We start from the raw sequence: 23,650 nt of genomic DNA, 5'->3' as shown, positions 1-23,650 counted from the left end.
ACAAAAAGCTTGAAAATCTCAGTCTTTTCTTGAGCTCAACAGAGACTTCTCAAAGAGACCTGCAAGATGAGAAATCTATGTACTCAGATACGTCGGGCTGAGGCTCGCCAGAAAGATCGAGAAAATGGACAGAATCACATCCTATTTCGAGTAACTGTGACCAAAGCATCCTTCAGAAATCCATCAAAGAAAGAACAATTGTAGACAACACTGGAAGATGCCTTGAAGGACAGTCCCATCGTGAGGGAAGAACGGAGAGGAGGGGGCAGCTTGGGGTGGGATGTTAGGACAGAGACCTCCAGGAAGAGGAGCCCTTGTTCAAGTTCAACCTTTATTTGAAAACTGCTGTGAAAAAGAAACAGGAAGACTTCCCTGGTGGTCCACTGGTGAAGAAGCTGCCTGCCAATTCACGGTACACTGGTCTGATCCCTGGTCTGGGAAGATTCCGCAGAGCATGGGACAGTTGAGCCCATGAGCCACAACTAGAGAAAGCCCACGCATAGCGATAAAGACCCAGTGTGGCCAAAAATAATTAGAAACCGAATAACTCATTTTTAAAAAATGAGAAAAGAAACAGGAAATGGAAGGCACACTAAATTACCTGAAAAAGATAGAATAACGGATCATATCAAGATCATATAAAGATGTCCAAACTGAGAAACCCCTGCTGCAGTCAGAAAAGTCACAGTTAGAAAGAGGAGGCAGAAACCACGCCAGCAGAAACTTCGAGTCCTTCCTAGGCTTACTGAGAAAAAGAGAGGAATTTTCACCAAGTAACCAACCTTTCTGAAAGCAACTCTGTTTCTGCCCTCCCAGGGCACCTTCAGGGGAGCCAAGTCATGATGGTAAATGGGAGGGGGGGTGGTCTTTCAGAAGGAAGCTGTCCCAAGGAGGCTGGTGGAAGGTGGGGGTGGCCTGCAGGCTCAGAACTGAGGGGTGAGATGGGGCTTCGTGCCATCTTGCACTTCCCTCCAGCTCATCAGTTCATTACGGAGATCCAGACACAGTTTGTGGATGGTCTTGTTTCTCAGGTCTGTGGGAAAACCTCCCAGGAGGGGCTCACCTGCTCCCCAGCTGGAGAGGAGGGCAGGGCAGCCGGAGCTTGAGTGACGGGAGACCCATCCGGCCCTGAGTCCCAGCAGCAGCCAGAGCGGCTCGCTGCTTCTGCAGGGCTTGTCTGCCTGGTGGTGTGGCCTCTTCATCCGCCTTGAGGTCCCCAACTTTCCCACGCTGTGTGGGCCTTTGACCTGAGGCTGTCTGGTACATCAAAACAGCAGGATGGTGCCTGAGCCAGAGAGGTGCAGTGGGTCCCCATGAGGGTCGGGAGGACGCCGGGGCTGGTCTGGATCCATGCACCACCCCTGCACTGAGGCTTTATGGTCCTGGCCTCACTGCTGGTGCTGCTGGTGCTCTCTGAACCTGTGAGGGTGCCGCTGGGGTTGCTCTAGGGGGTGGCGGGCAGCAGGGCTTGGCCATGGCCAACAAGTGAATGGGCCCCTGGGGGAAGTGGCTGCTATGTCTGCTCCAGCTCACTGGCCTCCCGCAGGCTGACACTGTGGTCAGACCACAGCCCCCCATACACTTCCCCCACCCTGCCCCTCCAACATCTCCTTTTGGCTGAGAGGGCCTGTGTCCCTCAAGCAGAGGCTGCTCTGTCCAGGGAGAAGGAAGGTCCAGGTCATGCCAAGAGGGCCCTGGGCTTAGCTCTACCACTGGAGCCTTGAAAAGACTTTCAGACTCTGATTGGCCTCTCGGGAGTTGAGATGATGAGGCCCAAAGATCTAGAAGCACGTCTGCATGAGGTCAGTGCTGCCCTGTGACTCCACGGTTAAACCCACGGTGAGGCTCCCGGGCTGTGCCTCGCAGGGATGTGTCATGGCTCCAGCGGGCCTTGATCCATCTCTTCCTGAGGGTTTGGGACCTTTGCTCTGCCCTCTTCAGCTGCTGAGCAACTTCTCTGCAAGGGGCGCTGGGTGCTTCTCACTACCCTTGATCACCCGCTCCCCACCTCTCTTATCTGATTCTGCTTCTCACTTCTCATCCCCTCTGGACAGTCAGGAGGTGACGGCTCAGGAGCTGGCGCCAGTGCCCTGGTTCACTCATCCGCTTATCCTTCGACTGGCAGTGTGCCAGGCCTATCAGCGATCTGGGACAACTGGCCAGCCCTCGGGGAGGCCCCTCCCCCACCCTCTAAGGGATCAGGTGTAGAAACAGATCCTGTTAATACAGCAAGATGAGCACTATGAAACAGGGAAGCCAGAGATATTCATCCATCCCAAGTGGGCAGGTGGCATCAAGGAGAGCTTCCTGGAGGAAGTGGTGCTGACTGGTACTGACTATTACCATTAGCTGCAGACCAGTTTGTTGTTCAGTTGCTAAGTTGTGTCTCTTTGTGACCCTGTGGACTGTGGCACACCAAGCTCCTCTGTCCTCCACTATCTCCCGGAGTTTGCTCAAATTCAAATCCATTGAGTCAGTGATGTTATCTAACCATAGTATCCTCTGCCGCCCGCTTCTCCTTTTGCCCTCAATCTTTCCCAGCATCAGGATCTTCCAATCAAGTGTACTGGAGTGGGCTGCCACTTCTCCAGGGGTTCTTACCATCCCAGGGATTGAACCTGTGTCTCCTGCTTGGCAGGCAGATTCTTTACCAGGGAAATTCTTGCGGACCAAGAGCAAGACCCAAAACAGTGAGTGTCCTGCTGTGAGGCCTCTAGGTTTCAGGGCCTCAAGGGCATGGCCAGATTCTAGAAGCTGCCAGCTTTAGCAAAGGATGAGGTGCTTTGGTCTACCCTCCTGGCCCTCTGAGAGGAGCAGTGGTGTGGGGGCTGCACTGATCCCTCTGAGACCTCCCCGGGCTTCTGCAGACAAGCCAACCTGTCACCTGCCCACCTTCCCTGGTCCCACTGTGAGCCCTGCCTTTCCACTGCTCCAGCCTGCTAACCAGGCTGAACTTACCTGGGTGGGATTTGAAGCAGGATCTGCTGACCCAAAATAGATCCTCTGGAGGGCAGGGCTGGGGCCTGTTCCTCAAGCCTCACCTGCAGGGCCCTCAGGTAAAGCATGGCCTCTCTGTGAAGGGGACCCTTCTTGTTTGGAGCCACCTGGGAATTCCTCCCCCTCCTCTGGGGCTGTGAGCAGATACTGCTTGGATTTACAGGGAGGGCAGGGCCTTGTCACTGTGGGGTGAGCAGAGCAGCTCTGCCCCTCACCTGGCTCCCACCCCCAGGCCAGAGAGAGAGGGAGGCTCCGCGACAGGTGACAGAGAAGGTGGATCTTGTAGTTGAGAAAGTCTCCCCAAACTGACAGAAATCTTGCCTCTTATAACTTAGACTCATGGGTTCCTGGAGGCATGACTGCTCACTGTGACCTTCCTGTTGGTGGAATCGTGCCCTTCTGAAAGATCTGGTCAAGTCCTAACCCCTGGCACCTGCAACTGTGACCTTACTTGGGAGCAGGGTCCCGGTCTGTGAGGGTCCCTGGTGAAGGCACTTCTGTTCCTGAGGAATTTGGGGGCATCACCCACCTGGTTCCTCTATCTGGGAGCTCTCCAACCACATACCAGTGGGGTTTGATGGAGGCTCCCTCATGTGGATATGATCCTCACTGACTCCATCCCCAGCCCCTCTCCTCTCTCCAGTACATGGGGGTGGGCCTGAAAATTCCAAGCGTGGAATCGCTTTGTCTCCCTGGTGACCAGCTCCACCCAGGAGCTAACCAGGGCAGCAAAAGATGCTAGAGCAAACAACGATGCTCTTAGTGCTGCTTTGCTTAGTGATGCTCTTCACTGCTCGGGAATTTACAGGAGTCAGGAGCCCTGTATCGGGGACTGGGACAGAGACCAGAGGGTATGTTTCCTGTGGTCTCATATCGCTGCACTTGGTAGACAGAAGGTACTCAGTGAGGTGCTCAGAACACCTGCCTTTGGGCCTGTCGTGTTTAGTGGGTGCCTGGGACTGAACTGTTCCCCTCAGCCTCACCCGCTGCCAGCCCAAATTCACAAATTGAAGCCCTACCTCCCAGTGTGATTGCATTCAGAAATGGGGCCTTTGGGAGATGATCAGTTTAGATGAGGTCATGAGGGTGGGGCCACACGATGGTATTAGTGCCCTTGTAAGAAGAAACTCCAGAGATCTGGTTTCCTCTGTCTCATCCACATGAGGTTACAGTGAGGTCACTGTGGGAAGGGGGCCATCTGCCAGCCAGAAGCCCTCACCAGAATCTGACAGAGGACCGGATCTCAGACGTCCAGCCTCCAGACTGGTGGGAAAATAGACTAGTGTTGTGTAAGTCACCGTTTATAGTCTTCTCTCGTGGTAGCCTGAGCTTAGACTGTATATTGGGCACATGGCTGTTGCTTGACCTTGTGTGCGGGGGCCCTGTGATGGAGGGGCCTGTGCCTTCTTCCTTTCTGGGTCTTCCCCTCCCACAGACCCCCAGGGCTGGTCCAGGTACTCGTGGAGTGCTGGGAGGCCTGCTGGGCCTGTTCTCATCTGCCAGGGGTCCTTAAGCAGGTCAATGGGTGGCAGGGTCTTGGGGACATCCCAGGTAGGGCACCCCTCCCAACCTGCGACTTCCACCCAAAGCCTCTGGGAAGGAAGGTGGCCATTCAGAGACTGCCCTGCCTGTGTGTTCTGGCCCTGTTAACCATCCTCAGCTAGGACTTGGGTCTAGGCGGCTGTGGCCCTGGTCTCCCAGCTCTTCGGGGTGTTTGATGCTTCACAGTCCTGTGGTTATAGCATGCACCCCTGGCCTGGGGCTGAGACTGGCCTGGTCTTCAGGGTCAGCAGGAAGACCAGGCCCATCCTGTCCAAGGGGCCAAGAGCCAGGCAGGGACCAAGGAAAAGGGCAAGTCGGGCCTTGGGTAGACAAGGGGCCATAAGTGATGCTCAAAATATTTAACCACCAGGACAGCAGCCCCCCACTCCCACAACATACACCCAGAGTCCTGTTATTAAACAAGCTGGGTATTGGGAAGTGGGGTGGGTGGGCCACAAGGGGTGGGACTTAAGCCACATCTGACTGGTCATGTTTCCACTCCAGAGAGTTGCTCAGGTCAAGATGTGAGAGGGTTGTGCTGTGGAGCAGAGGATGGAGGGCAGGAGGCACTTGTGGGGGTGGGAGGCCCTTGCCCAGGAGGGACAGCCCCTGTGGCCAGGCTACTGGGAGCACCAGGGGTTGGCAGGGGATGAGATGGGATGGACCAAGTGGACCCACACTCTGCATACAGGGTGGTGGCAGGTGACAGACAGGGGAAGGGCATCAGTGGGTGGAGTAGGGGACCTGGGGAGCCTGCAGCCCCTGCAGTAGAGGGAGGTGTTGAAACCCACTTCCCCTCTCAGGCCCTTCAGTGAATGATTTAGCCAACAGGACAACCTGAGAACACAGAGGTGGCCCATGAGCTCCAAGGGGATGACTGTCCATCACTGCTTCCTCCTGGCAGTCAGGGTCACCCTCCTGCAGCCAACACAGCCACCCTTGGAGTGGGGTGGGTGAGAGGCAGGGATCTCTGGGGATAAGTGTGGCTGCCACAAAAAGGGAAGAGGATTATGGCCATTTCCAGGCATTCCCTCAGGACCCTCTTAGTTTTAGGTGAAATTATTAATAAATGAAAACCCAGCAAGACCACCAAAGGGCTCAGGCTACCCAGAACGAAGGTATGAGTTACCCTACTGGGTTACATAACCCAGCCACCTGAGGTGCTGGCGGAGGCCAATGGGGCCGTGGAGGGTAGCAGAGGAGGGAGCATCCCGTAAGCTGTGGGGCAGACCAGTGCCTTTTACGGTCCCCTCCCTGCCATGGACATGGGTTTTAATATATCTCACCCAGTTTTAATTTTCCTTCCTCTCTTCTGCCCATAGGAATACAGGGCAGCAGTTCTCAAAAGTTTTTGGTCATGGGACTCCTTTAACACTCTTACACATTGTTGAGGATCCCAAGGTGCTTTTATGTGAGCAGTAGTAACATTTACCACAATAGACAGGAAAAACGATGACTTTAAAAAATATTATTTTTTAAAAAGAAAAAGTCCATTACATGTTAACTTTTTTAAAAAATGAAAAATAACAAGAAATCTGGTGAGTAGAGGAGTGGCATTGTTTTTGCATTTTTGCAAACCTTTAGCATCTGGCTTAGTGGAAGGCGCTGCGTCTCAGGTTTGTGTCCGCATCTCACCTGCTATGGTGTGTTGTCTCGGCTGAAGCATGAAGAGAATCTGCATCCCCCAGAGGTGTTGTGGGGAGGGGAGATGCTTGCAGGTACCTGGGATCCTCGGACTGCATTTGGAGGCCTGCTCTGGTAGTCACTTTAATCCACACATTCTAGAATATACAGAGAACATGACAGGAAAGGAAGAGACGTCTCTAAACACCGTGGATTAAGAGGTGGATGAAGGAATCAACGCAGCAGCTCTGCGTCGTCTCCCTTCTTCCTCGGGGAGGGGTGATCCCTGCTTGGTCTTGAGGCCACTTGTGTCCCGCCAGACGGGAGCCATAATTTTGAAGCATAAGCTCATAAGGACACATGACTGATTTGGTCAGTAGCTTTGGTCACCCAGTGTCTGAACACCCTTCTCTTCTGGGCAGATCCTCTACTGAGCATGTTTTAGCTGAGCATGGCCAGCCTCCTCCTCCCAGCTCCACAGGAGCCAGGTCAGCTTCCCTCTCAGTCCTAGAGTCTGAAGGGCGAGTGCACACCTGAGGATTGCCATCACACCTGCCCTCTGGTACTGGAGCCTTGAGCTTCTGGCAGACGGTTGAGGAGGTACTCATAGCAGCAGGGCCACACTGGCGGCGTTTGTCATTCTGGTGGCAGCGTCTTGTGACAGATGGTGGGGTAACCAGCTGCAGCATCCTCACCAGACAGTCCCTGAGGTACAAACTTGCTGGGGTTTCCGGCAGCACAACTTCCCTTGATCCAAACATGCCTGCTGAGTTTGGTCCCAGCCTTCCTGCCAGCGTGTGAGCTTCCTGGATGCTCCTGATGGCTTCCTCTACAAGTCAGAGGCCTGGACAGGAGGGTCCACTCTGACCCTCACCTGCTGCTGAGGCCCACCTAGACTCCGCTTCTTCCTTGTTTCCCAGCACCTCCCTGGCTGGTCCCCTGTGCTCAGGCTGGACCTTTCCAGAACACCCTGCAGGGTCCCCAGGGAAACCCTCTTGAGTCCAGCACTGTTATAAACCCATTGTGTGTGGAGCCCCTAGAACCCTCCACACTAGAGATTTCATGCACGCTCTTTCTCATCTCACCTCAAATCCCCTCCTCCCTCCCAAGATTCCCTTCTATTATTACAATAGTAAACAATGAACTTTAAAACATGACAGAATGCTTGTAAAACATTAGGGGGGAAATAACTCTACCACAAATTATGTGATTCCAGCCTTCAAAACTATCTCACAACATTGGTGCAGACTGTGCCATCGTTCCTTCGGCTTGAACTGGCCGCCCTGAGGTTGGGCTTTGGCCTTGTGCTTGGACCCACAGAACAGTATGTCATACACCATGTGTGAGTAGGGATTACGGGTCTGCTTGTGGGACTGGCTTGGCCTCTTGTGCTTCTGCCATGAGAAAGGACATCTCCCAGGGACTGCTAATCCTGCTGCGGGATCTGGAATAGAATCAGGGATGCGGGATGCTTCGTGGGACAGACCTGGACCATACTCTCAGCCTGGAGTGTAAGGCCCCAGGGTGAAAATATGTAATTGGTAGGGTGCTGAGATTTTTGAGGATGTTTCACAGTAAAAACTGACTAAGCATCTTACAGAACAAACTAGTTACAGAATTTAACACATGCTACTACCGTGGATAGTCAGAGTTGCACTGGCAATTAGGTAATCCCCAGGCAGAGCTGAGACTGTATCCACTTTTACAGATGAAACAACTTTTCTACAACTGTCATTACCACCGTTTTTACTTAATATGGTCTTGAGGCAGGAAAGTGGCTTGACAGGGGAAGACCCAATGGGTGAGCAAGCGTGTCATCACATCTAGGCACTGGCTTTCCAACTCCAGGCCACCCTGGGATAGTGAGGAGATGGGTAGGGTAAGTGTAGGGGGTGACCCCCCAGGTTGGGAGGGATTGTTTCAGGTGTCAAGTCCCTGGCCTCAAACTGTAACCAGAAGGGACGGGTTATCCCAATGCCGCCACTGAACTTGCCCTTTGATTCCTCAGGTAACCTTCTCCTTTCCTCCCAGGTCTTCCCAAAGTGTAAGCTAAGCCGTTTGAGGTATTATTTGGGAGTGGAAGGGTCTTCAGGGCAGGGCTCCAGAAAGAAATATGGGCCTGAGGTTCCAAGTGAAGTTCACCCTGAGCCAGTGGCATCCTCCCATGTGTGCTGGCCTAGCTTTTCCCACAGGCAGGCTACTGTGATGAGTAGGCTGGGGCCACCTCTGAACTGCTCTCCAATGGACCTGCACATACATGTCTGGCTCAGAGTAGGTCCTCAATACATATTTACTGAGAAAGGGAGTGAATCCTCGCTTAGGAAACATTACACACACTGTTGCTCAGGCCACCTCCCACATCCTGAGAGCTGGCAGGGGCCAGCTGTGCATGGCTCTGACCTCAGTTCAGCTCTAGGTGATTAGACTGAGCTACGGCGCCCCTAGGCTACCAGGGACCTAGGTTCCAAAGAGCTGGCTTTTGCTGCAAGCTTGTCCTCTCACCAGGTAGACCGTTTACTTAAGTTCAGATGGAGCCTGGTAATAAGATCAATACTCCTTTTACTTTTAACCTTTTTTTTTTTTTTTTAAAGGGTAACCTCCTTTTGAAAGTATTTATTTGTTCTTAGTCAGAAGAACATTACTCTCCTAGGATATGCTTTTCGCCCTTCTGATTCCCTGGTACCACCAGTACCTAGAAAAACTACTTATTTTAAAAATAACCTGAGCTATTATTTCCCTGTCACTGCCCGATCAAGAAGGTTGGGCCTTAAAATAATACTTGAATCTGTTGGCCATTTCAGGTTACGGTCAATTTCTCTGGCTTTCCAATGACAAGTACAAACACCATTGTATCACGGCCAACTAAGATTCTATGATTCTTAGAAATGGACAAACCATCTGCTTCTTTTGATTGTTCCTGAAGAGATGTTCTTGCCTGTGTGGAATAATTCAAGGTGCTAAATACGCTGTCACTTTAGGGTCTGATACCACACTTGGGGCATGTCACCTGTTCCCAAAGGACAGTGGTCCCTTCCAAGAGAAACCTCCCAACTGTTAGAATCATCTAACACCTGACTAGTAAGATCCTTGGGAGCTTCAATCCCTGTATTCATGCCTAGAACTGATAAGACCCCACACCAGGTACATATTCATGTTTTAAGCAATTTTTAACATCTGCAGTAGACATAGATATCTTCACAAACTTAAAATACTTTAACATAATACACTGCACAGAACTAGAATTCAACATAATATATATTACATTGCTAAAATAGTCATATAAATATGGGTGGACTCACTGCATTAGAAAAATTCACCTATTAGGCTATTAAAGACCAGTATCAGTAAAGCCAAAAGAAAAACCATTTTAACAGCAGAAACACTGAAAATAACAACTATGAGGTTTATATGCAAGTGGTGGGAAAGAGAATTCTTTACATTTGCTATTATGTCACAGCAGGCACAATCTGAAAGTTTTACGTTAGCAGTGTATAAAGATACTTTTCTAAATACTTTCGATAGGTATAGTACCACTTTAAAAAACCCCAGGTAGTTATTCCATTTGAGGACCTACCAGAACAACTCAATTTACTGCTCTCAGCTAGCTCTGCAAGCATGAGCCTAGAAAACAAGTTCCTCAAACACGGAGGCACACTGCACGTGTGCACACACACACACCTACACAGTAAAAGAGCCTCCTGCATCTCTGGTGAATACTGATGAGTCACTGATAGGCAGCAATTTCAAAGCATGAAATGATGTTTTGAAGCCTGTTTTCAGTTCCAGATTTGGCATGGATGGGCAAAGAGGCCAAAGTAAGGTGGATTTTGTGTGTATATGACTTCTCTTCCACTTGTGAGCACTCCCCAGAAGAGAGGTTTAATCAGGCATGTCAATATTTAACTTGGGGGGTGGGGGGACATATTTCCCAGGGCTCTGTGTTATCACCACCCTGGCCTTCTTTCCAAACATTGGAGCAATTTTAGGAGCTTCTGGAGCCGATGTTTCTTCAGCATCTTCACTATCTTCATGATGTAGATCATAGGAAATGTTCCCATATTCTCTTAAAAATGGGAAAATTTCAAGCAGAAACTGACAGAAATCTCTGCGAATACCAAACCACCAATGGTTGCCCCCTTTTCGCCTAAACGTTGTGGCCATTAATGTGATTAATGAGAGCCAAAGGGGGACGAATATGGAGATGTAGGAGAACATGTTGTGTCCATCTAGCCTGTGCACCAGCAGAACCTCGAAAATGAGCAGCGGCACCACGATCGTTATCCAGCAGATGGCCATGGTCACGTGGGTTCTTCGCTGCTCAGCAACCACATCCAGGGAGCGCAGGAACAGGAGGGACCAGACGATGTAATAGAGGACCACCAGGCAAAGGAATGACATGAGGATCCACAGTGGCACAAACACCACCAGCCACGGCCAGTGGATGATCCGGTCCAGCCTGAGGGCGATGAAGATGAACTGCAGGATGTTGACGGAGCACAGGATCTCCAGCTCCAGGGACCGGTCGTGTCGGAAGCCCCAAAGGCAGGCGGCCACGGACACCGGGGACACAAAGAAGAGCGGCATGAAGACCAGCAGCCAGAAGTGGGTCCCCCGCTCCACCCGATCGCAGACCAGGACCTCGAACATGAGCAGCAGCAGGTGGATGCCCACGGCAATCAGCATGGCCTTGAACTCCACACAGGCCTCTCCCTCCGTGCGGTAGCGCGGGTTTCGCACCCAAACGCCCGCGCCGACAGAGGCGCCCGCGAGGACCAGAAGCTTCCACAACCAGATGGGGGCGAACACGGCCCAGTAGCTCCATTGGATGACGCCGTCCAGTCGGAGGGGCAGCAACACTGAGAAGAGCAGCAGGCAAGCGTAGATGAGGAACTTACTCGGGTTGAAGTCCTGGAATAGGCCCCTGGGGTTCATGGCCAGGCCGCTGCCTGCCTTCCGGTGGGTGCCGCCTCTGCCCCGTTCCCGGACCCGCCGCCTCGCCGCCTCGCCGGGGCCTGCTCTTGGTGGACAGCGGCCGGGCGCCGGCCGGGACCGGCTTCCGGCCCGCGGCACCTAGAGGCCGAAACACGTGCGCGCGCGGTCACGTGGCCTGGCCGGAAGGGCGGTGGGCGGGGCGTCCGCGCCGGCGCTCTCCCCGTGACCCGAGAGGCCGGGCGGCGCGGGACGTCTGCGAGCGGGACGTCTGCGAGCGGGAGCAGCGCCAACCCTGCCGCCCGCCTTCACTCTGTACCCATTTGGAAAGCAGCTACTGCGTGTGGCGCGGGAAGGGTAGGGGCAGAGGATTCTGGCCGGGTTCCTGGCGCGCTGGTGGCTCCCTGGCCGGTCCGTTGCTAGCGAGCGGGCGGCGACCTCAAGCGGCCGCTTCCTGGCGGCGTCGGGAGTAGGGAGGCGGGAGTGAGCTCACATCCTCCGGCCGGGCAGGGGGCGGGGCCGAAGAGCGGTAGGGGGCGGGGCTCAGCCCAGGGGGCGGGACCGAAGAGTGGTAGGCGCGGCCTGCCGCCGGCGCCCCACCTTCGCCCGCCGAAGACCAGGGGGCTCAGACTACCAGGGGGCCCAGACGACCAAGGGGCTCAGGCGCCGGCGGTGAGGCTTGGGCGCCCGTTGCGCTGATGGCGGACGGCGTGGGAGCGAGCTGGGCGGGGGCCGGGGGAGTGTGGGAGTTTGTGAGCGAGGGCTTGGGTACTGCTGACTGAATGCACAGAGCGGGGTGTGTGTGCGCGCGGGAGGCGGTGGGCTTGTGCCTGTGCGGGGAGGCGCTCGTGTGTGCGGTCAGCGCCCGGGTTGTGCCTGGAACCGGTGGCTTCCGGGGCTGGACCCCACCGGGCGGACCGCCGGCCGTTCTCTGGCCGTCTGTGAAGTGGCCGAGGCAGAGTGCCGGGGTGACTCAACCTCGAGGTGGAAGGTGGGCGATGGAAGGGCATTACATCCCGCAGCGTCCGTTGGTGAAGTTGCGACAAGCAGGTGCTTCCTGCCGCTGGTCATCCGGCAACTTAGAGCAGAATGGAGATTCCGATTGAGTCCCTCGTCCTCGTTTGACTTGTCTTGCCCTGCCTTAGTCTGATTCTCACAGATGGGGCCAGGGGCTGGAGCCAGAGGTCAAGAAATCTGGCTTCCAGTTCAAGTCCTGCCACCCAGCCGCTGAGAAACCTGGGCAGGACGTGTGCTCTCTTGGCCTCAGGGGTCCTGGGCTGTAAGTTGGGGGCCGGCCGTGGTGGTATCCAGGAGCCCCTCTTGCCAGCTGCGCTGACGCTGGAGGCCCCTCCCTGCCTTCTCCAGCCTTTCTCTTTAGAGCCCTGGCTGCTCACCCTTCCTTCCCTCCAGCTCCCATAGAATCTGCCACACTCAAGTGCTGGGCTCTGAGCCCGTCAACGGGGCTCGGCTGGTGTGGGGTCTCCCAAGGAAGGGGTTCCAGAGATAAAAGTGGGGGCCATGGTCCAGACACAGGATCCAGCCTTCCCCAGTCCACCTCGACGTTGGTGAAGCCTGGTGAAGGGTGGACAGTCCCATCTCTCAAAGCTCTCCCATAGCTTCACCTCCCTCCCCTCAGCTGAGCCAGTTGGGTTGTCCTTAGGAAAGGGACTCCAGCTGAGTGACCCTTGAGCTCAGACTCCATTCTTCAGGGCCCCGTGTTTGTTAGGACCCCTTGGGAGTCACTGTGGGGAGACTGTTGACTATATGGGACACCAGGTCCACTCTCCACCCCTTCCTCCCAGGCTCTAATCCATCTGTTTTGCATCCTGGTTTTTCTTTTACTGTTTCCTTTCAAGGAGGGATTTGTTAGCTAAAACAAAATTTAAAATTCAAAACCCCTCTGCCAGTCCAACTACAAAATGGGCTAATAATAGCACTTAGGACCATTTTGAGGTTGAGATGAATCTATACGTGGAAAACACTTTGTGTTTAGAGAAATGCAAGCCTCTAATATTTACCACACTGGGGCAAGTAAATCCTTTAGGGGTGGGACTGACTGGCTGCCCCCCAGGGAGGCGGTAGCCAGGCCAGGTCTTCTGGGCCCTGTTGGAATGGGCAGAAATCCTGTAGCCAGATGACCTCAGGGTCATCTGTCTTTACTATCTTTGTGGCAGAGGTTAGAGTTTGGAGTATGTTGTCCCATACTTTACTGTCTTTGTGGCAGAGGTTGAAGTCTGGAGTATGTTGTCCCATCTCTGCAGCTCCTCAGGACAGGGACCTGGTTCTCTCCCTCCAGGAAGGGGGAATCATACGATGGCCAGTCACCATCCAAAGAGTCCTTGCTGCATCCTCCTGAGGGGATCAGAGCCTGCTTATGCGTTTGAGGTGGAGCCACAGGGAGAGGCTACTGTCTGCTGCCCCCACAGCTGGCTTTCCTGTGCCCCTAGGCCTGGACCCTCAGTTCTGTACAAGACTCCTCTCCTTTGCTACTTTCCCTGATGTGGTTAGGGTCTCAAGGACCTACCCCTGTCTTTACATTGACCTTTCAAGCTAACAGAGGTTGTTTGTTCTGTGCCAGGTGCTGACCACCCAGCAACCTTGAGGCTGGCATACATCCCAGAGCATAAGTACCCTGGCCCCCCAGTGCAGGCCTGTCATGCTGATTCTGGGCAGCAGCCTGCAATGTGTCTATGTCGCATGATCTCACCCCTGCTCAGCATCCTCAGCTGGCCTGGGAGGCCCCCCGAGCTTGCCTTGGCCCACCTGTGGTCCCCTGCTAGTCTGCCGCCCTCCCTCAGAACTTGCCGTGCTGATCTCTGCATTATCTATTCAGGGCCAGCCCACCACCCCAGCCTCCCTCCTTCCTGAACTACCAAGACCCAAGACAAGGCTTCAGTCCCAGGAAAACATTCTCGACTCTTGGTGGGTTGATGACCCTTCTCTGACCTCCCTTCACTTCAGGGGCTTTGTTCTTGGGGAACTTCTTTCACTGGGTTGAGTCTGTTTGGCCACCTTTTTCTCCATGAGATTGGAGCTTGGACCCCCGGGCAGCACTTATGTTGCAGCTAGTGCTTGAGGGAAGTCGGTTGAGTGAATGAGTCCATTTGCACCTGCTCAGGATGGTTCTTCCCTGCCCCCTCGCTCTGAGCATGTGGGGTCAGCAGCCAGGCCCAGTCCCCAGGTCAGCATCATGGGCCCTGTACTGTCCCTTCCCCCTCCCCCTGTCCCTTCTTTCCAGCTTGGCATAACCAGCTTGGCATAGCAGCTCACAACAGTGGTCAGGAGCTTGGACACGGGGTGCTCAGCGGGTTCTCTGTTCAAGTCTCACAGGCCAGATTCAAGGGCCTCATTCCCTTCTGAAAGGCCCTGATGAGAATCAGCTTCTGGGTTCATTTAGCTTCTCTGCATTCAGTTCCCTGAAGCTGTGGGACTGAGGCTCCCTTTCCGTGCCAGCTGTCAGCCAGGGATGGCTCTTGGCCACCCATTCCTGGTCAGTGGCCCCCTTCACGGCCACCAGCATCGGGTTGCGTCATTCTTCCACTTTGAATTGCTGTGGCTCATTCTGCTGCATCGATGCTGCCTTTTCAGTTTTTAAGGACTCATGATCGCATTGGGCCCTGCTGGACGGTCAGTTCCCCTGAGTAGCTGGGACCAGGGCAGGAGTCTGGCCCACGGAGACAGAGTCCCCCTCTGAATGTCCTCCTAGTAGTGACCTAGGCCAGAGAATGGTCTGTACAGAAGGCCCAGGGACGTTTTCCCTTGCAGACCCACTTGGGTTTGCTCACCTCGGCTTCTTCACGAGGAAGCCCAGCCCTCAAGGCCCTTTGTGTCAGCTCTGTGGAGGTCTCCTCCACCTCCCAGGCCGACTTGTGAACCCTGGTGCTGTTGTCCCCAAGCTCCGTGACCTTGGCAAGTATTCCCACCTCCAGTCCCATCGGTGAGATGGAGATGAACTCATAGAATTGTAAGTGTGAAATGAAACAATGTATAAAAACTCAGAACACACTTGCTTATCCTGTCCTGTTGGTGACTTTGGTCTCTGTTTTGGCCGTAGAGGAGGCGTCCCTGCTTCTAGAAGCCTGTCCTCCGTGCCGGGCGGTCAGTCCTGGGGCTCACACCACCAGGCACTGGGGCCCTATCCTCGCTTGCCTGGCTGTTCCTGGTGCCCTGAGGGCAGGGCCCTGCTTCCATCTCTGTGTGTGCAGTTGCTAGGTCAGACCTATGTTCAGTAGACGTGTCCAGGAAAGCACAGGCAGGCAAGAAGGATGCAGCCGATGTGGCAGCTTTCCCATGTGCTGAGCGACAGAGCAGAGCAGCTTGTCTAAAGCTCAGAGATGCTGCATTTACAGGGAGGAGTCTGGGCTCCCAGGAGTACACCCTGGAGCACCCCAGCCTTTCAGGTGCGCTGGGCTCAATATTTCAAAGCTCTGTATCATCTGAAGTTCATGGGGTGGCAGAGGCATGACCCTCATTTCACAGATGGGAAACTAGACACAACTATAGTTTTCTGCCGAATTTTCAGCTGTAGACTTTTTCCTGAGTCCTGCTGTTGGCCCAGCTAGTAGCCTGGCCCTGTGCAGTGGTTCAGTCCAGTGAGAGTGGACCTGCTGAAGAGCCAGACTCTGATTGGGGCTCCTGGAGACTTAGGCTCATGTTTTAGCAGATTTTCCTCAACTTGTGTATTCATTTAACAAATACATATCCGGCATCTGCCCCATAACCTGGGCCCCATCCTGACGTGGGATGCAGCTGTGCACAGCTCTGACTACTCCCTTGCTGCCCCCCTTCCCAGTTCAGGAATCACCTCCAAGAAGCCCTCCCTGATCACTCCATCCCTATGTACATCACCCTGTTTTATTTCTCCTGTTTCCTCTATGGTCACTAAATGCATGCTTGCTTTAGGAAAATCTGGAAAATGCGTTGTTTAGAGGGGGAGAAAGCTCTCATCTTACTACCTACACAAAATCACTATTAACACTTCTGTGTATTGCGTTCCACATGGTCACCTCTGCAAAAGACATTTCATTATCCAAGTACCATTTTAGTCTGCTTTTTTGCTTAACGTTAATCCTGCAACTCACTTATTTTTACATCTCTGAGTCATGAATTGACTGCCCAATTGATGGTGTCTTACAAGCACTGTCAGCCTGTTTTGAAATCCAGCTCTTCCAAAGGGGGCTCTGTTGGCTTCTGATGGTCGCCTGGGGGGCACTGTCAACTTGGGAGGACTTTGCATTAAATTTCACGTACATTCAGTTGCATGGTGTTTTTAGGCCATGGCCTTAGTGCAAACTCAGACTCCAGCCTGCCTGAATCCTGGCTTGTTAATGTTCTCCGGGCTAATTTTGTTCCTTCCCTACATCTGGGGTCAAAGTCGAATGCCATTTCTCTCTGATGGGGCTGTTTATCATTCCCCTTCCACGCAGGGAATAGCCCTTGGTCGGGGGGTGGGGTCCCAGTTTTACTTCGATGCCTCTTACTAGCTACCCCAGCCTGAGATTCTTTTTCTTTCATGATACATGAAACAGTGGTATGTCTTATAATCAATGATGTCTCCAAGGTGATGAAATAATATAAGGAGAACCATCTCAGGTCCCCATAAATGCATCCTGAGCGTCTTTTTAGTGGCCCCACGGGGTTGTCCCTAGCTTTCCTCACCTGTTCCCTTGTTGCATCTTGGAGTTCTTCCTGTTCTTTTCTAAGATAAGAGGCACTGTTGTCTTTCTTACTCCACGTAGCTTCTTCTACACTCATTTTCTTACAGGTAATTCCCAAAAATCGAATTGCTGGATTGAAGGAATGAATATTCCTAAGGCTCTTGACATATGAAGTCTCGTGTTTTTAGAGGTTGAGTCTTTTTCTTTCTTCTGGTTGTCTTTGCAGAAACAGAATCAGTACGAATCTGCCACTACTGAGAGCAGCTGGTCGAGTGCTTTCCATCTGTAAAACTCCACAGAGGTGAAGGATAACGTTAATAAGGTAAAAAGGCCCCAGTCAAATGTAGACTCAGGTGTCGGGCTGCGTAAGATTGACAGTCAACTAAAAACCAGGACTGGTTTTGACGTGTGTGTGGGATCATTGGTTTATTTGGGGTCAATCACAGTAACCTCCAAATATTAGGAACCCATAGACTGAGCCCTGGGATTATTTAATTTGTTGTTGTTGTTGTTTAGTTGCTGAGTCGTATCTGACTCTTAGTGACCCCATGGACTGCAGCACGCCAGGCCTCCCTGTCTTTCACCATCTCCCAGAGTTTGCGCAAACTCCGTCCATTGAGTTGGTAATGCCATCCAACCATCTCCTCCTCTGTCACTGCCTTCTCCTCCTGCCCTAAATCTTTCTAGCATCAGGGTCTTTTCCAAATTCTAGTTTATTTTGAGGCATCCAAATATAGTTAAACTTCATTAATTCAAACTGTTTTTTGTAGTTGTGGGCAAGAAGCTTCCTGAACGATGGGATATTGTTCAAAAAATGGTAAGCCACTCAAAATCCATTGTTTGTACCTAAATCGGCACTACCAGAATATTTTCAGCAGTTCACATGTGAAATCTAAGTCTTCTTCTCCCAGTCTCATGTACACTATTAATTTACTCCCCCAAAAGTCTTCTATGACATAGGGTTAATCCTCACTCCTCTTCTCTCCTGGCTTTGTCATAAATTGTGGGAGCATGGAGAAGGCAATGGCACCCCTCTCCAGTACTTTTGCCTGGAAAATCACATGGACAGAGGAGCCTGGTAGGCTGCAGTCCATGGGGTCGCTAAGAGTCGGACACGGCTGAGAGACTTCACTTTCAGTTTTCACTTTCATGCATTGGAGAAGGAAATGGCAACCCACTCCAGTGTTCTTGCCTGGAGAATCCCAGGGACGGGGGAGCCTGGTAGGCTGCTGTCTATGGGGTCGCACAGAGTCGGAAACGACTGAAGCGACTTAGCGCAGCAGCAGCAGTGTCGTGGATAATGTGTTCACTGGGGCAGAAACAAGACGTTTGTCAGCTTTAATCATGATTTCTCTCTGGAGTACCTCGCATTCTTCTACTAACTGGTGCAAAGTAGCAAATGATAATAAACAAACCAACAAGTACAAGAAATGCCTCTGCCTATCACTCAGTGGCCCCAGGAACTGTATGAGGTTCTTGCCTTTAGGGGACCGTCAGTCTGGCCTGCCTGGTACATGGAGACAGTGGGTCACAAGGTGGAGTCTCCCTGCCACAAAGCTTTGGCAGCTTCTCATTTCTTAGGACCGAAGCCAAGCGCCTTCCCATGCCCTTTGAGGCCTGGTTGACCAGCCTCCCTCCTCCCATCTCTCTGGCCTCATTTGACTGCTGGCCGCATGGCTGCCTCAGGGACATCATGGGTTTGCGTGTCTGTGCATACCCCTCTGGGGGCAGCTGGGACTGAGCCTGGCTCCGCACTCGGGCTTCAGGCCATCCACCGTCACTCTGCCGTGGGCACCTCCCAGGACGGTTGTGTGCTGGGCCCTATGGCCTTGACCCCAAGGACTGCTTACTCAGCCATACAGTCACACGGCACAGACACGACACACGGAGCAGCCCCGGAAGAGCCAGAGAGTGGACCAGGGGTCCCTGGGCTGAAGCTAATTAAACGTCAGCTGAAAATGAGAGAAAGAGAAGCGTTGGGAATAAGCTGTCAGGTGAAAATTGGGCTGGCTGGGGGATGGGGGAGGAGGAGGCTGGAACCGAACCCTGAACTAGATGGATGCCGGAGGCCCCCAGTGGATTTAAGCATGAACCACAGGAGGGACCACCTGGATTCAAGGCTCAGCTCTGTCATTTATGCAGATATTTGTCCCTGACCAGATGACCCAGCGTCTGTGAAATGGGGATGATGACTTTGCCCCTCATAGGATAAAGGCCGGCTGGTAGAGATGCGGGGCTGGCACATTTGGGCAATAACCACCATGTGTGCGTACCCGCTGCTCGCCCTCTCTCACCTGTGCTGAGGCTCAGAGAAGGGTGTCTTCGCAGGAAGCGAAGACAGAGTCACGCTTGGGAGGGGGTTGTGCTTGGGGGACACAGGTAACAACTAAAGGGGAACTTCGGTTCTGTAGTGTAAATAAGCCCAGGTGACTGTACCTAATTCATTTCTCCACCTGGACCCAGGTCTGTTTTATCAGTTAAAGGGACCAGGACAGGGCGGGGGTCTCCCAATGCAGCGCTGCCAGCTAAACAAGCAGATCCCTCAACTCAACCCCAACACCCCAAATCAGAGTCCTTGCAGGTTGGATTCAGAATCCAAAGTTTTTTAAAGCTCCCTGGATGATTCCAGTGTGCAGCAAGCTTTCAGAACCCCCAGCCAGCTGACCTCTGACAGGTTATCTTAGTCCTTGGTGGTAGGTTTAGTGCTGAGTCGAGTCTGACTCTTTGTGACCCCGTGGACTGTAGCCCCCCAAGCTCCTCTGTCCATGGGATTTTCCAGGCAAGGTTACTGGAGTGGGCTTCCATTTCCTTCTCCAGGGGATCTTCCTCTCCCAGGGGTTGAACCTGGGTCTCCTGCATTGCAGGCAGATTCTTTACCAACTGAGCCACCGGGGGTTGCTCCTTAGAGTCTGTGTTTCTGTCCCCGTCAAATGCCCTGTGCTGCCATGGGAGCACCTGGCCCAGAATTCACCTGCTGTCATCAGCGATGGGGCGGAGCCCTAGTCTGGCTCAGGTGGCGGAACAGCAAGGCGGGGGGACCACTAAGTCTAGAACTGAGTCTCTAGCCGCCCAGGGCCCTGCCCTGGTGGTCGTCTGTGAGGAGAGGAGAACAGCAAACATCAGCCCGGGGCTGCTTTCTCACCATGAATCAGCTGAGTGTAAATGGAAAATGTGTTTTTGAGGCTGGAGATAAATTACAGTAGCAGTTCCCCAAACTTTTTGGCGCAAGGGACTGGTTTCGCAGAAGACAATTTTTACACGGATGGTTGTGGGTAGGGCGAGATGGTTACAGAAGAATTCTCGCACAGCTGTGGGGAGCAGCTGTAGATACAGATGAAGCTTGGCTCGCTCGCCCACTATTCACCTGCTGTGAGGCTCAGGTCCTAACAGGCCATGGACTGGTACTGTGGTTGGGGATCCCTGCATTACAGGACGAAAACCAAGACCAAGCAAAGAAGATGAAATTCTGCAGAGTTCCTGTTGGTTTTGGCTTTTTGTCTTGTAAGAACATAAAAAATATTTACCATTATTGAGGTTCTTTCTGAATTGCCAGAAACAGCTATAAACTTTCCGGTGTTATCCAGGGAGCCCTCAGGGCGGTGAGTTACTGCTCAGTTGATGAATTCCTATTGCAGATCAGCACTTGCAGATTTCCCCCATGAAGACAGATAATGTCTTGAACCCCAAGTGCGTTTACAGAGCAGAGGTTGGAGAAAAGAGGTTTTACTTTACAGTTTCTAAGTGGGTGATATTTAAAACTCAGTGAAATGGTTTTACTGGCTATCAGGCCCATCACAACAGATGTATCAGCAAAAGGGAACATCGTCAAGTACATGGCCGGGAGCTGGGGTGTGTGGGGGGCAGAGGTATGAAGAAGACCTAGGATTTTTTTTTTATGAAAAAACATACACATTTAGAAGTAAATAGCAGGTGTGTCGGGCTGAGAGGGTCTCTAGAAGCCAGAGGCCAGAAACCAGTTTTCACTGTCACGTACGATGACGGTGACCATGCGGTGATAACAGTGAGAACTTGCTTTATTCTCGTGGGGGAGGGGGTGGTTTGCCCACATTCCAAGGAGGACGCTGACGCTCAGGGAGACCAAGGTCACAGCCGGCTTGTGCACCTTGGGGTCACTGCACAGCGCTGCCTTATCTGCACCAAGTGCAGGGAGGAGACGGAACGTCATTCTGGCTTGCGATAAGTCGGATGTACTCCTAGGAAAAATCCTGGAGGGATTCTGCCAAACAGCTGGTGAGAAGTTGTTTTTAAAGAATCATTTCCTGAATGACCATGTCTCACCATTAAGAAAAAAAGTGTGTATTGACCTTGGGTGAACAGAGAGGAGTGGATAGGAACCCCTTTTCTGACATAATAACACAGGTGGTGCTTCTGGATGGGATTTTGAGAAGATGCTGGGAAGGGTCATTGTCCCTCCCGCACAGCCTGGGTTGCTGGGAGTCCTGCTCACCCATCTGGGTCACAGCTGCCAGGGAGGGGGGAGGGTGACACTCCTGACGAGCTGGTTTTTCTCCTTTTCTTGTGAGTTGACATTCCTGTTTCTATCCCAGGGAGCGCAGGTCCAACCAGCAGACTGCCTGCTTCCCATGAGCAAGGCTCTGACCTCGGTGATGTCCTCACCTTTCAGTGGAGAGGTCTGCATGGATCACTCCTGCCTTTCCACCTGAACACAGGGACCAGGGGAGATGTGGTGGGGGGAGCGGGGCTCAGACCCAGGCTGGGTTTGGCTTCTCAGCACACACAGCAGGCATTGACATCAGGCTGTTCCCTCAGCAGAGCCAGTGAGGGGCATGGTCTGGGGCCCTGCTTCCTCCAGCTCCTTGGTCCACTGTCTTGTGGCCCATCGACTTATCCTACCCTTGTCTCCTGGCCAAGCTGCTTCCTGGCCTTGTACCCTGGGGCAGCTTCTCTGGTTGGTGGTAGCGCTGTGAGCGCAAGTCTGAGTTTTCTCTGGGGCAGCCCTGGTCCAGACCCCACCTCTACTGCTTAGTGGGCACACGGCTCTTTTCTCTTTACTGTAGGACGAGGTGATGCAGGGACTCAGGAGGGCAGCCGTGGGACTGGCTAAGGCAGGCTTGGGAAGCCCTGGAACAGTCCTGACGTGTGGGGAAGCCGTCCTGAGCCGTTAGCCACCCTCCTGTGTAGAAAGCAGTCTTGCTTCCTTTTATCTTCACGCGGCGAGTCCTTTCAGCAGAGCCCGGGCAGGCCGCTGCCGGCTGCAGTGTTTCCTCGCCAGCCGAGTCCTTGTCTCTCGTTCGCAGCTTTGGAGGAGGGAGTAGGGTCTCACTGCCGCTTTGGTGGGACAGTTGCTGTGTGTGTGTGTGTGCTCAGTTGTGTTCACCTTGTTGCTGCCCCGGGGCTGTAGCCCCCCAGGCTCCTCCATCCGTGGAATTTGCCAGGCAGGACTACTGGAGTGGGTCACCATTTCCTCCTCCAGGGGATCTTATTTTGGGGTCTGTGATAAGAACCCGATGACCATGTATGACAGGGGGCTTGCTGTAGCAGTTGGCCCATGAGGGAGGTGGCAGGGCTCACACAGGAAATTGCTGCTCCTCAGAGCCAGGGCCTGTCTCTAGGTGGCAGAGGAGAGGGTGGAGACCCGTGGTACCAATGTCCCCACGCCTTGGGCTGGGTTCAAGCTTTCTTTTTATTATTATTTTATTGAAGTATAGTTGATTTACAATGTCATGTTAATTTCTGCTGTATGGCAAAGAGAGTCAGTTATGCATGTATATACTTTCTTTTCCATATTCTTTTCCATTGTGGCTTATCACAGGACACTGAATAGAGTTCCCTGTAGGAGCTGTACAGCATACAGCTGTATGGTAGGACCTTGTTGTTTGTCCATTCTGTGCATAATAGTTTGCATCTGCTCTCCCCGAAGTCCCAGTCCATCCCTCCCCACCTCCTCTCCCTGGGCAACCAGGAGTCTGTTCTCTATGTCTGTGATTCTGTGTATGTCTGATAGATAAGTTCATTTTGTTATATTTTATATTTTACATACAAGCAATATCATGTGATATCTGTCTTTCTCTGACTTACTTTACTCAATAGGACAATCTCTGTCCATACATGCTTCTGCAAGTGGCATTATTTTTATCCTTTTCTATGGCTGAGTAGGATTCTCAAGCTTTTAGTTTGCACTAATCCCTCATTTGGACACAGCTGGACTCCTCTCTTAAGATAAATCATAGCAGACACTATATGTCCTGTGCCAGCCCAGGCGCATTGCACAGGTGGGCACAGGTGTCTGACAGTTTCAGCTCTGGGGTCACGGCCTCCCCATCTAAGCCCTTGTAGGACACTTAGGAGTGCTGACTCAGCAGTTGGGTTGTGGAATGCAAAGCCCAACTGATGTGGGGCTCGAGGGGAAGTTGTCTTCCAGCAATATGGCCAGACTTTCCCCCTCTTGTGAGACGGAAGGTGCAGGGTGTATGCTGTGGCTATTGTTTGGGATTGGCTGCTGCCAAGCGGGCCGGGCTCCCCACCCCCGAGATGCCTTCCCCCCACCCAGAGCAGCAGGGCTGAATCCGGGCGAGGAGCTCTCCGGGCAGCTGTGCCGCCTCTGTGCGTTCTGCATTTCTTGTGCCCCGAAGAACAGGCAGTTCCAGGGCTGCTTTATCGCGTGGTCAAGGTGAGGGCTGAGGTATCAGCCAAGGTTAGAGCCAGGTGCCCGGGGAGCCTTGCGGGCAGAGGCAGTGGTGTGCTGGCTGCCCGGCCTCCGTGCAGACTCAGTGTCTGGGGCTGCCCTCTGATGGCTCTGGGACAAGTGCAGGGTGCGTGACTTGGGACGCCCCCCAAATTGTAACAGGCCTCCTCTGTCTGGTCATTTCCTTTGGGTGCGTTTGGCAACCATTTCAAGACAGGTGTCCTTCCTCGGTCAC

At 53.0% G+C, this 23,650-nt stretch overlaps 2 protein-coding genes across 3 annotated transcripts in view; one reads left to right on the top strand and one right to left on the bottom strand.

Moving 5' to 3' along the window:
- On the bottom strand, positions 9,300 to 11,570 carry TMEM185B (transmembrane protein 185B). Its single transcript, XM_005676261.3, has one exon. It carries the CDS (start codon positions 11,092 to 11,094, stop codon positions 10,042 to 10,044), a length of 1,053 nt encoding a protein of 350 aa, XP_005676318.1. The 5' UTR covers positions 11,095 to 11,570; the 3' UTR covers positions 9,300 to 10,041.
- The window catches only part of RALB (RAS like proto-oncogene B), a 75,438-nt gene continuing 63,122 nt past the window's right edge, over positions 11,335 to 23,650 (top strand). Inside the window, exons 1-2 of one of the 2 annotated variants that reach the window (XM_018061696.1) lie at positions 11,335 to 11,448; positions 16,975 to 17,070. The gene's annotated coding sequence lies outside the window, so the exon portion shown is untranslated. Of the gene's footprint in view, positions 11,449 to 11,653; positions 11,764 to 16,974; positions 17,071 to 23,650 lie in introns of those variants that run through there. The other variant, XM_018061702.1, reaches the window with a different exon arrangement.

Source organism: Capra hircus, chromosome 2, assembly GCF_001704415.2.
Source record: "Capra hircus breed San Clemente chromosome 2, ASM170441v1, whole genome shotgun sequence".
Classification (NCBI taxonomy): Eukaryota; Metazoa; Chordata; class Mammalia; order Artiodactyla; family Bovidae; genus Capra; species Capra hircus.
This window is presented reverse-complemented; position numbering and strand designations above follow the sequence as displayed.